This window comes from Wyeomyia smithii, chromosome 2, assembly GCF_029784165.1.
Source record: "Wyeomyia smithii strain HCP4-BCI-WySm-NY-G18 chromosome 2, ASM2978416v1, whole genome shotgun sequence".
Taxonomy (NCBI): domain Eukaryota; kingdom Metazoa; phylum Arthropoda; class Insecta; order Diptera; family Culicidae; genus Wyeomyia; species Wyeomyia smithii.
Window position 1 is genome coordinate 148957522 of NC_073695.1, and position 13159 is coordinate 148970680.

The 13159-nt window shown below is 38.7% G+C and overlaps 1 protein-coding gene across 1 annotated transcript; it reads right to left on the reverse strand.

The window, feature by feature from the left end:
• Window positions 1–2513: 2513 nt before the first annotated feature.
• On the reverse strand, window positions 2514–3233 carry LOC129720053 (uncharacterized). Its single transcript, XM_055671465.1, has 2 exons — window positions 2612–3233; window positions 2514–2533 (listed from the first exon to the last, which is right to left on the reverse strand). The coding sequence occupies exons 1-2, from the start codon at window positions 3231–3233 to the stop codon at window positions 2514–2516; spliced, it is 642 nt and encodes a 213-aa protein (XP_055527440.1).
• Window positions 3234–13159: the final 9926 nt, after the last annotated feature.

Consider the following 13159-nt stretch of genomic DNA (forward strand, 5'->3'; position numbering starts at 1 on the left):
TGATTCCCAGCCTCTGAGCTCAGATTTCAAACAGGATGAAGATACCCCACAGAATGGCTCCGGCCCGATGAATGCAGTTGAAGAACCAATTCTTGCTAAGAGATCGGCTTTTTCATTACCTTCTATACCACAGTGACCAGGCACCCAGTAAAGATTAACAACGTTTGTTGCAGTTAGTTGTCGTAGGGATTGAATACAATCCCATACCAACTTCGACTGGCATGTATATGCTTTTAATGCATTGAGGGCTGCTTGACTATCTGAGAAAATACAGATATTTTCATATTTATATTTCCTAGCTAAGCAAATATTTGTGCATGTTAAAATAGCATATATTTCGGCTTGAAAAACTGTGGGCCACTGTCCCATTGGAATTGATACATTTATTCCTGGTCCAGTGACCCCAGCGCCTGTAGGCTCGCCCATTTCAGAGCCATCTGTATAAAAAATGACTGATCCTGGACTAACTTTAGGACCTCCTTCTTCCCATTCGGTGCGATTGGATTCAATCACTTTGAAAGGAACATTGAAGTTAGTCCTAGAGTCCATCCGATCTTCATTCATGGTTACTAAGGTGTTCAGTTGGAAATTTTTGAGGATTCGTAAATGTCCCTGTAGATCTCCTTCCTGAAAAAATTTAACACGTTTGAGCCTAAGAGCACCTTTTTCGGCTTCAAGTTGTACATATTGATGCAAGGGTAGAAGATATAAAAGAGCTTCTAAAGCTTTGGATGGTGCACTGGCCATTGCCCCTGTTGTTGATAAGCATGCCAGACGTTGTAGTTTATCTAGCTTCTTCTGAGCTGATATTTGTGTGGTTTTGGGCCACCACACTAGCGAAGCATATGTTACTCTGGGTCTCACTATTGCTGAGTATATCCAGTGGATCATCCTCGGCTTGAGTCCCCACTTTTTGCCAAATGTATTGCTGCAAGCCCAAAGAGTGTTGTTTGCCTTTGAGATTGCATACTCTAGATGGTCGTTCCAGTTGAGCTTATGGTCGAGCATTACACCTAGGTACTTAGTGCTCTTGGATAGCACCAACTGTGTTTCTCCCAATTTAAGAGTTGCAATATTATATTTTCTCTTTCTTGTAAATGGGATTATGACTGTTTTAGAAGGATTGACGTTTAGTCCTTCCAGCTTGCACCATTTGAGTGTGTAGTTTAGGGCGGATTGCATTCTATCAGTAATAGTAGACCCGCATTTACCCCTAACTAAAATAGTAATGTCATCAGCGAACCCGATGACTTCGTATCCTAGGTTTGTTAAGTTGTTAAGAAGATCATCGACTACAAGAGACCACAATAAAGGAGATAAAACCCCTCCTTGCGGGCAACCTCTTGTTGGTTTTGTCGTTAAAGTTGATGTTCCTAAATTGGCTGTGATTAATCGATTATCTAACATAGCAAGTATCCAGTTCGAGATGCACATGTCAAACCCTCGATTTAACATAGCTTTCTTTATAGATTCATGGGAAGCGTTGTCAAATGCTCCCTCAATATCAAGAAAAGCTGCCAGTGAGATTCCTTTAGCGTCAAAAGACTTCTCTAATTTTGAAACCAACGTGTGGAGTGCTGTTTCAGTTGATTTACCAGCTTGGTAGGCAAACTGGAATTTGCTCAATGGTCTACTGTTCAAATATGACAATTTGATATGTAGATTGATGATTTTTTCCATCATTTTCAAAATGACAGAAGTTAGACTGATTGGTCTAGGAATAAATATGACGCGGACTTCTCGCCATTTACTAGGAATGTAGCTTAGTACCATGCTAGCCCTGAACATCTCCACCAGAGAGGGGACTAAAATATCCTTGCTTTTTTGTAAAAGCACTGGATAAATCCCATCTGGCCCTGGCGATTTAAAAGGCTTTAAGGAATCCACTGCCCATTCAACTCTTGACGTCGTGGATATTACACTGGCTAATTCTTTAGCTTTAACCTTGTCATGAATTGAGCTAGGATGAGCTATAAAGAAGTCCTGTGCGTTTACAGAAGTCAATTGAGTCGAGCCTGGGAAGTGTGTATCCATCATTATACTAAGTGTTTCCTGAGAATCTGTTGTGAACTGACCGTTTTCGTTCTTTAAGCGGCCAAGTCCGTTAGTGTGATCTTTAGAGAGGGCTTTATGGAGTTTACAACAGGCAGGTTTTCAACTTGCTCACATGTCAGCATCCAATCCCTTCTCTTTGATATACGGATCTCTCGATTGTATTCTGTTAGACAGCTCTTATACTCTGTCCAATTGCCGGTAGTTTTGGCCTTGTTGAAAAGCCTTCTGGATGATTTTCTAAGCCTTTCAAATTTGTTGTTCCACCAAGAAACGTCCTTACTAGAAGTTTTCCGTTTCAACGGACAACTTTCTTTAAAGGCTTCTATTATATTGGTTAGAACAGATGAAGAAACAGTTTCAAGCTGCTCGGTGGAAGAGATGTCGTCCACTGAAACAGAATTCTTGTTTAAGAGTGTGGATTGATAGCTATTCCAATTTGTTTTTCTTGGATCCCTGAATCATTCAGTCACCAGTTCCCCTGAAACGTAATTAAACAGGATTTGTTTATGATCCGATAATGATTGTTCTTTTGACACATGCCAATTCTCAATCCTACCAGATAATTTTGAGCTGCAAAGCGTTAGATCAAGAACTTCTTGTCTAATACTGGTGACAAATGTTGGATCATTACCTTGATTACAAATGTTTATGTTATGTGGAATCAAGTAGCGAAGTAAACAATCACCTCTAACATTGATGTTACTGCTACCCCAGACCATGTGGTGGGCATTCGCATCACATCCTATGATGAGCTGTTTGTTTTTCAGTTTGCAGTGTTGAACAAGCGCGGCAACTTCTTTAGAAGGAATCTCAACGTTATCTCCTGGGAAATAGGCAGAAGCAACGATGATCTCCGTTAACCCTCGGGTCGTTGGAACCTCCATTTGAATTGCCACGACGTCTCTACTGATGAGTTCAGTAACGGGAATAAAAGCTAAATTTTCCCGTATTAGAATTGCTGTTCTAGGACTAGTTTGTGTACTGTCGTAAATAAGCTTACAATTTGGTGTAGAAATTCCTTTAACTCTATTGTAGTTGGACCAAGGCTTTTGAATTAAAGCTACGTCCAGATTTTCACGGGTGAATCTTCTACAAAGAACGCTGCTAGCTCCTTTTGCGTGGTGAAGGTTCACCTGAATAAACTTTATTTTATTCAGCATTGTTACTTTGATTTCCATTCTTCAGGGGCTTGAATTTATCCCTCTGATTGGAATGGTTTCCAAATGTATGTGTGCTTATTCGAATCATATCCCCAGCCGGAGCTTCAGGGCTTTTTGATCGACCAGCAGCGTTTGCAGGTTTTCCAGAGTCTGACGATGGGCGTGAGTTGCCCCTTTGGACCAGAATGGGACCAATATTGTTTGACCCTGGAGTAGCTTATGTATCAGATCTATTGCGATACTTTACATTTTTTACACTAAATTAAAAATGAAAACAAACCGAAAAAAGAATATCAATTCAATTATGGCTAAAGTAGACATTAGATTGGGCACCACACTCGTGCAAACGTACGACGGTGCTCCAGAGAATTTAGAAGCGTTGATAGATGCTGTAAATTTATTCAACGATACTGTGACAAACGATTTTGCCAACGCCACTGCTCCACAAAAAGAAGCGGCTCAACTTACGGTATTACGTTTCGTAAAAACGCGACTGGCCGGTGTTGCTCGCCAAGTGATTACTGATGCTATCAACCTAGAAGGTCTGTTAGATACTTTAAAGCAACATTGTGAATCGAAAATTACATCCGATAATTTAACCGCAAAATTAAAAACACTCAAACAGAAAGATTCTACGGAAAATTTCTGTGACGAGATTGAAAGTCACGTCACAGCTAAAAGCTGTCTACATAAGGGAACAGATTCCAGTAGATAGGGCGCATGCTATGGCCACAAAAAGAGGTGTCGAAGCCCTCATTAATGGTATAAAATACACAGAAACGAAAACCATCTCGAAATCTGGAACATTCAGCAAGATTGGTGATGCATTACAAAAGGTACTCGAAAATGACGTTCACGAAAAAGCAAACCAATCCAATAATTCAGATGCACAAATATTTGTAGCAAGAAATTGGCAACAACAAATCGTGGGGAAAATTCAAGAAATTTTCCCAACGGTCGTGAACAGGGTCGTGGGCATTTTGGACCCAACAGAAGAAATTATAATAATTTCCAAAGAAATGGAAATTATAACCATTTTCGCGGAAACCACCAAGTAAGAGGTAATAATACTCACAGAGGATACCATCAAGGTAGAGGATTATATCATCAACGTGGACAATTTGCTCACAGAGGTCAATTCAATCCAAACATGTATCTTGCGCAGCATAACGGTGTGGTTTACCAACCAGTTGCTCAACAAGGAATCCAGCAAATTACAATTCTACCACCAAACCAACAACATATGCCACAGCCAAATAATGAAAATATCCACGCTTTAGGGGTACAGTTGGGGCAGCATATACAATAAATGTATCTGCCACCAACTACGTCCAGCTTATGGTTGATATGTCGGATGTGAAATTATCATTCATTGTCGATTGCGGATCCAATATATCAGTTGTCAAGTGCGGATTAGTAAACAAAACCCAAATACACTATCTTAGCCAAAAATGCAATATAGTCGGTATTGGTCATGGAGCTGCCCGACAGATCAGACGTATTTTCGGTTGCTTGTGGACTGGTCTTTGCTATAGCTTCAAAGTTTGTGTTTTGTCAGTGTGTCTTTTAAAGATTACCTGGAAGTTAACTTACATCAGTCTTTCTCAAGACTACCTATTTCTTTCTTTCTCAATACTTGCAATTTGATATTATTTTTGAACTTTTTTCGTATCACCTGAAATGGCAGGACGAAAAAAGAAACCACGCATCGCTACGGGGAGGAAAAGAGAGGCATCTCTTTCTGAAACTAGCTTATGCAGTGAAAATTTATATGATATTCTGCCTGAGCAAGAAGCCGGCGAAATTGAAATGTTCGAAAGTAAAACTATTCAAAGTGAAATTTCTGTAAAAAAGGAGAAAGTTCCACCTATTGTGGTAACTATTGCTTCTGAATTTAATATTTTTAAAAGAGAACTTTCTACGTTTCTCTCCGACGTCAAAGTTACTTATCAAATTGGCCGAAGAGGCGAATGTCGTTTACTGGCCCAAACATTGAAAGATTGGAATCGTCTTATTCAGTATTTAACTGAAAAGATATATAAATTTTTTACATATGATACGAAGAGCGCCAAGCCGGTCAAGGTCTCACCAACGATCAAACCGTTGATGAGATCAAAATTACTTTGACAGAATTACTTGGTATAGCCCCTACCCAAGTAATTCTGATGAAACAAAAATCACGGGGCGAAAACAGTCAGCGAACTGAAATTTCCCTTGTAAATTATTTAATTCATTTTAACCGCAGTAAGGTTAATAACTTAAAATTTTTTGAAAAAGCACATGCTTTATATAACGTGCGTGTAAAATGGGACGCTTATAGGAAGTTTGGCGGAGGTGAAAAGCATATCACCCAATGCCGTATTTGCCAACGTTTTGGCCATGGTTCAAAGTTCTGTAACATGGACCAAAAATGCCTGATTTGTGGAGACTCACAAAAAGGACACATGTCCTGTGAAAGAGAGTAAAAATTATCGCTGTGCGAATTGTAACGGCAACCATATGTCGAATTTTTATCAATGCCCAGCCCGTTTAGCAATTGTTAAGGCAAGGCAAGGTAAACAAAATTCAAAAGATAAACAAATTCAAACAGCCTACTTCTTCTACCCCTCTGCATACTCGTTTAACATATGCACAGGTTACAGGTAGTTCGAACATTCTACCGCCAAATGTCGGTAGTTAGAAAATGAGCGCTAATATGGGTAAGCAAAACACGCTAGAAAATATTTGTACACCTATTACCCCAGCTAATATTGCTACCGAAAATATTTTTTCTAATGTCAACTGCCTGGGGCCCATTACGGCAGGTAAACTTTCTTTTCTGCAACAAGCAATGTTCGATCTTATGAACGCCATGTTGCAGGCAAAATCAATGTTTGAAGCCTGAATAGGCACAAATTTTACTATTAAAATTGTTTTTAATTTAAAATTTAGCAATGATTTTAAATAAAACAATTAAAATATAAAATTGGAATGCTCGCTCATTGAAGGCCAATGAGAATGAGCTTTTTAATTTTTTAACAGTAAATAATGTGCATATTGCAATTATTACTGAAACATTTTTGAAACCTAACATAAAATTAAAATATGATCCCAATTACGTGGTTCATAGATATGATAGGATTCAGGGTTCCGGCGGTGGAGTTGCAATTGTTATTCATCGCCGAATCAAACATCGTGCTCTTCCCCATCTTGAGACGAAAGTTATTGAAACTTTGGGAATTGAAGTTCAAACTGAACTTGGGATATTTATTGCCGCAGCATATTTACCATTTCAATGCACACGCGAGCACAAAAATTATTTTAAAGGTGATTTACAAAATCTCACCAGAAATCGTTCGAAATTTTTTATAATCGGCGATTTTAACGCTAAACATCGATCATGGAATAATTCTCAAAGTAATTCCAATGGCAATATTTTATTCAATGATTGTTCTTCAGGATACTATTCTATTTTGTCTCCGAATAGTCCTACATGCTTTTCTTCTGTAAAAAACCCTTCAATAATTGATTTGGTGCTAACATATCAAAGTCATGTATGTAGTGATTTGATCACACATGCTGACTTTGATTCTGACCATCTTCCAATTACTTTTTCTTTATCACATGAATCAGTTTTAAACCCTATGAGCTCTGTTTTTAATTATAACAAGACTAATTGAGAAAGATACAAAACTCATATTGAGAATAATTTCAAAAATGAGCTTGATTTGCAAAACGAAGTGAATATTGATTCCGCTTTAGAAGCATTGAAATGTGCAATTATTGATGCTAGAAATTATTCTGTTCCAAAGGCTCAATTCACCAATAATTGACGAAAATCTTCAACTTCTAATCCGTTTGAAAAATGTCCGCAGACGTCAATATCAACGTTCTCGTGACCCTGTTTTTAAAACTTTTTATAAAGATTTACAGAAAGAGATTAAACATAGATTTACTCTTCTGAGAAATCAAAATTTTGAGACTAAAGTTGAAAAATTGAAACCATATTCAAAACCTTTTTGGAAGCTGTCGAAGATTCTTAAGAAACCTTCAAAGCCTATTCCAGTTTTAAAAGATGGTGAACGTTTTCTCGTATCCAATGAACAAAAGGCTCAAAGACTTGCTCAGCAGTTTGAGAGTGTTCATAACTCAAATTTGAATTTTGTGAGTCCTATTGAAAATGAAGTCACACGTCAATCTGATTTAATTTCTTCCCAGAATTTTTTACCTGCAGAAATAATTGAAACTAACTTGAACGAGATTAAATCAATTATTGAAAATTTCAAAAATATGAAAGCACCTGGTGACGATGGAATCTTTAATATACTAATCAAACATCTCCCTTAGTGAAAATTTTCAATTGCTGCTTCAAAATTGCATATTTTCCCAAATTATGGAAAAATGCAAAAATTACTCCAATTTTGAAACCGGATAAGAACCCAGCTGAAGTTTCAAGTTACCGACCAATCAGTTTGCTTTCTTCAATAAGTAAACTGTTTGAGAGAATTATTCTTAACCGAATGATGTCACATATTAACGAAAATTCAATTTTTGCAGATGAACAGTTTGGATTTCTCCATGGGCATTCCACTACTCATCAATTGCTCAGAGTTACTAATATGATACGAGCTAACAAATCTGAAGGTTATTCCACTGGAGCTGCTCTTTTAGACATAGAAAAAGCATTCGACAGTGTTTGGCATAAAGGTTTGATTGCGAAATTGCAAACTTTTAATTTTCCAATTTTCCTAATCAAAATTTTAAAAAATTATCTTACTGATCGAACTCTGCAGGTTGTCTATCAGAATTCAAAATCTGATAGATTTTCTGTCAGAGCAGGTGTGCCTCAAGGTTCAGTCTTGGGTCCAGTCCTGTACAACATATTCACTTCATATCTTCCTGTTTTGCCTCCAGGATGCACAAAGTCATTGTTCTGCGATGACACAAGCATGTCCGTAAAAGGAAAAAGCCTTCGTGTCATATGCAGTCGATTGCAGAAAAGTTTAGATATTTTTTCTTCCTACGTGCAAAAGTGGAAAATCTCTCCCAATGCTTTCAAATGATAATTTTTCCGCATAAGCCTAGGGCTTCTTTCCTCAAGCCATACAATAATCACATTGTCAAGATAAATGGGGTTATTTTACGTTGGTCTGACAAGGTTAAGTACTTGGGACTAATTTATGATAAAAATCTTAGTTTCAAAGAGCACATTGAGAGTATACAAGCCAAGTGCATCAAATATACGAGATGTTTATATCCTCTCATTAACAGGAATTCTAAACTTTGTTTAAAGAACAAACTTTTGATTTACAAACAAATTTTTAGACCAGCAATGCTCTATACTGTACCGATCTGGTCAAGTTGCTGTTCAACAAGGAAGAAAACGCTCCAAAGGATTCAGAATAAAATTCTAAAAATGATTTTGAAGCGTCCTCCTTGGTTTGGTACACTCGAATTACATAGACTTACTGGTGTTGAACCATTAGAAACTATGTCAAATAAAATTATTAACAATTTTCGACAAAAATCGTTGCAATCCTCAATTGTTACGATAAGCTCTCTTTATAGCCAATAAGTTGGCAATTAAGTTAGTTGTAAGTTTACTTCCGCTTTTCTGACAAGTAGGTTTAAATCCCTACGAATGATAAGTCCTAATTGCGAAAGCAAACAAATCCTAACAATTAAAATTACAAATTCCTAACAGTGTTGAGAAGTCACCATTTGTGATTGGACACACATACTCATTATTTACTAATATTTTTTATCATAAATACTCAAGCTACTAACAAATCCCCCCCTTGAAAAAAATATAAAAAAAAATGGGTACAACTCAAACAAATGTGAAATTAAATGACTTTAAAATACCTCATATGTTTCACATAGTAAAAAACGATTTCCCGATTCCTACCGATGGAATATTAGGAAGAGATTTCCTAGTAAACCACAAATGTAACATAGATTATGACTCTTGGCTTCTCAATCTGACTCAAAATTTTGAAACAATTTCAATTCCCATAGTGAACAGGCAAGTCAACTCAAGTATCATACCAGCTAGGTGTGAGATAATTGAACAACTCGACAACATGAATATTCAGGAAGACAGTGTTATTTTCTCTGAAGAAATATACCCCGGAGTATTTTGTACAAATACTCTGGTAAACGAAAACAACTGTCACGTTAAAATTTTAAATACTACAACTAAGGAAATTCAATTACCAGAAAACTTTTGCCCTAAATATGAATCCTTGGCAAATTTCTATTTTTGTTCTATTCAAAACAAAACGAACGAAGAAAATCTTAATGAACGAGCAAAGAAATTAAATAAGGAGCTTAAACTCGAAAGCAGTGAGCCTCTTATAAAAAATAAACTGAAAAAACTTTGCAATGAATTTAATGACATATTTTCACTTCAAGGTGACTTGCTCTCAGAAAACAATTTTCACAAACGAAGTATAACCCTCAATGACCCAAACCCAACTTATATAAAAAATTACAGATTACCGGAGTCTCAAAAACATAAAATAAATGAACAAGTACAAAAATGCTAAATGAAGGGATAATTCAAAATTCGACCTCACCTTACAACTCGCCCATCTTATTTGTGCCAAAGACAACAGATTCAAACGGAAGTAAGAAATGGCGACTTGTAATCGATTACCGACAGTTGAACAAAAAAATAACTCCAGACAAATTTCCACTCATTCGTTGTTTTGCTTTCGTCTCGATTAGACGCAAATTGTTTATCTCCGTTTGATTCGCAAAATAACAATACACGAGTTATCGTACGGGTGTTTTTTTTCGATTAGTTCTTGTGCTGTGCGATAACAATAGCCTGTTATATATCGGCAGAAACATCTTCTGCACACTGGTAGGGGCAGGCTACCCCGCCAGTGATCTGATACGCAGCTGATATATCAGCAAGAATAATTCTCCCGCACCGCTGTTACCCCGCTAGCAGCACCGACCACCATACAATCGAGCGAGTGGAAGTCAACTACAAGTGGCATCTACAAGGTCGCGTGTAAGATACGGCCACTGTGTCACAACACGAAGCTGGATCGTCATTGTTTGTTCTGCGGAGACACTCGATTGATCCTACTATCAGCCGTGAGGTCGTGACTTAGACGTTCGGTGAAGTATTCACTTTAGAATTTTTATCATTATTATTAATATTATTACTATGTTATAATATTATTATTAATATTATTATTAATATTATTATTATTATTTTTATTATTATTATAATTATTATTATTATTATTACTATTATTACTATTGTTATTAGTATTAGTATTACTATCTTTTTTTATTTTGATCCATTGTAGTTTGAAAAATTGTTTTTAAAATTTAATATCAACTACTTGTTGACCCCCCCCCCCCCCCCATTCGGATATTTATCGTTTGTGTGCGGTAGAGCGTAACGCTCCCGCAAAATGGACGATATGCAGGTGCAACTATTCCTGGTTGTGGAAACAAATGGGGAAGAGACTGAGATCTCCCCCATCAATTCCCCTCTACCTTCCCCGCTACCTAGCCCCGTACCAAGGGTACCGGCAACACGGGTGAAAGCCTACCCAGATGCTTCGAAAGGTCCGTTCATAGTTTTTTTTAGGCCCATAAAGAAGCCTCTCAATATTACACAAATAGGCAAGGACCTGGCAAAACAGTTTTCGGACGTAACCGAAATTACAAAGGTTAGACCGAACAAACTGCGAGTTGTCGTGAGTAGCTTGAAGCAAGCAAACGCAATTGCTAGCTACGAGCTCTTCACGAGAGAGTACCGCGTGTACATCCCTGCCAAGGATGTGGAGATCGACGGTGTGGTTACCGAAGGAAGCCTCACGGTCGATGACATCTTGCGTCACGGGGTTGGCTGCTTCAAGAACCCCCTGATTCAAGATGTAAAGATACTGGATGTCAAGCAATTGCATTCAGTATCCATCGAAGAAGGAAAGAAGAAATTCCTCCCTTCGGACTCCTTCCGTGTAACATTCGCCGGACCGCACTGCCGAACTACATCTCTTTGGACAGGGTTCGTCTGCCTGTACGCCTGTTTGTACCGCGGGTCATGCATTGCCAAAACTGCAAGCAGTTAGGTCATACAGCCACCTACTGCTGCAACAAGGCACGCTGCAGCAAGTGCGGAGGCAATCATGCTGAGACCGCTTGCAGTGAGGATACAGAAAAGTGTCTTTACTGCGAGGGAACTTGGCATGACCTTTCGGCGTGTCCCGCGTACAAACAGCGCGAGGAAAAAATAAAGCGTTCCCTCAAGGAACGATCAAAGCGTTCTTTTGCAGAAATGCTTAAGAGGGCTGAGCCACCCTCGACAGGAAACATCGTTTCCTTTTTGCCAACCGATGAAGGTACATCTGACGATCCCGTCGAAGGGTGTTCTTATGCCTTGCCAGAATGATCTAGGAAGAGGAGAATGATCAACTCTCCTAATCTTTCTCGCAAAGGTCGCAAGATACCCCTAGCGGAATGACCAATAAGCCAACACAAAAAGGAAGCGGCGAAGAAAAACCGAAGCAAGTACCTCCCGGTTTTAATTTCAAATCAAACCAGGAGTACCAACCGCTTCCTGGGGCACCAAAAACCCCTCGTGCACCCATTTCTCGATCAGAAGATAGAAAAGAAACCGGGTTCATAAAATTTTCTGATATTGTGGACCGGATATTTAAAGCATTCAACATACCAGATCCCCTACAAAATGTTCTTCTTGCCCTTCTTCCTACAGTGAAAACCTTTTTGAAGCAACTAGCAGCAACTTGGCCCATCATTTCAGCTATCATATTTTTCGATGACTAATACGGAGAAAGAGGTTAGGAATTTTATCACTGTATTACAGTGGAATTGCAGAAGTATCATCTCCAAATTCGATCTATTTTCTAATTTGATAAATATATACAATTGTAAAGCATTTGCGCTTTGCGAAACCTTTCTCAATTCAAACGATCAACTCAATTTCCACGATTTTAACAATATTCGTCGAGATCGAGACTCACATGGTGGAGGGGTACTTTTAGGGATTAAGAAGTGCTATTCCTTCTTCAGAATCGACCTCCCCTCGATCTCGAATATTGAAGTCGTTGCCATTCAAACGAATATGAATGGAAAAGACCTATGCCTTGTTCCGTTATATATCCCTCCATCCACGCGGATTGAACAGAGGCATCTCACTGATATAGCAGAGATGCTTCCCGCGCCTTTTTTGATATTGGGAGATTTTAATTCTCACTGTTCGCTATGGGGGTCGCTGTACGACGACAACCGATCTTCTTTAATTTGTAACTTAATCGACGACGTCAATAAAACACTTTTGAATACTGGAGAAGCGACACGTGTACCTAATACTCCAGCACGTGAAAGCGTGCTTGACCTATCCCTTTGCTCGACATCACTAGCGTTAGATTGCCAGTGGAAAGTAATCAATGATCCCCACGGTAGTGATCACCTACCAATCGTTATCTCAATTGCTAATGGGTCAACTCCAACGAATCCAATCAATATTGCGTATGACCTCACACGTAACATTGATTGGAAGTCCTATGAGACCATAATATCGCAAAGAATCGAGTCCCACGTGGAACTTCCTCCGGAGGAAGAATACGCGTTCCTTTCTGGCTTGATCATCGACGCCGCGACTCAAGCTCGGACGAAAACGATACTCGGGGTAACGATTAGACGGCGCTCTCCCTCCAATAGGTGGAACAAAGAGTGCTCAGACCTGTACGCGCGGAGGTCCTCGGTGTATTTGGCCTTCCGAGAACAAGGCACTATCGATTTGCTCCAAAAGTACGATGTACTGGATAGACAAATGAAGAGCTTGATAAAAGCAAAAAAACGCGGATACTGGCGGCGGTTTGTGAACGCGTTGTCGAGGGAAACAGCGATGAACACTCTTTGGGATACCGCCAGGCACATGCGGACTCGTAACGTTTCGCATGAGTCCGAGGAGTATT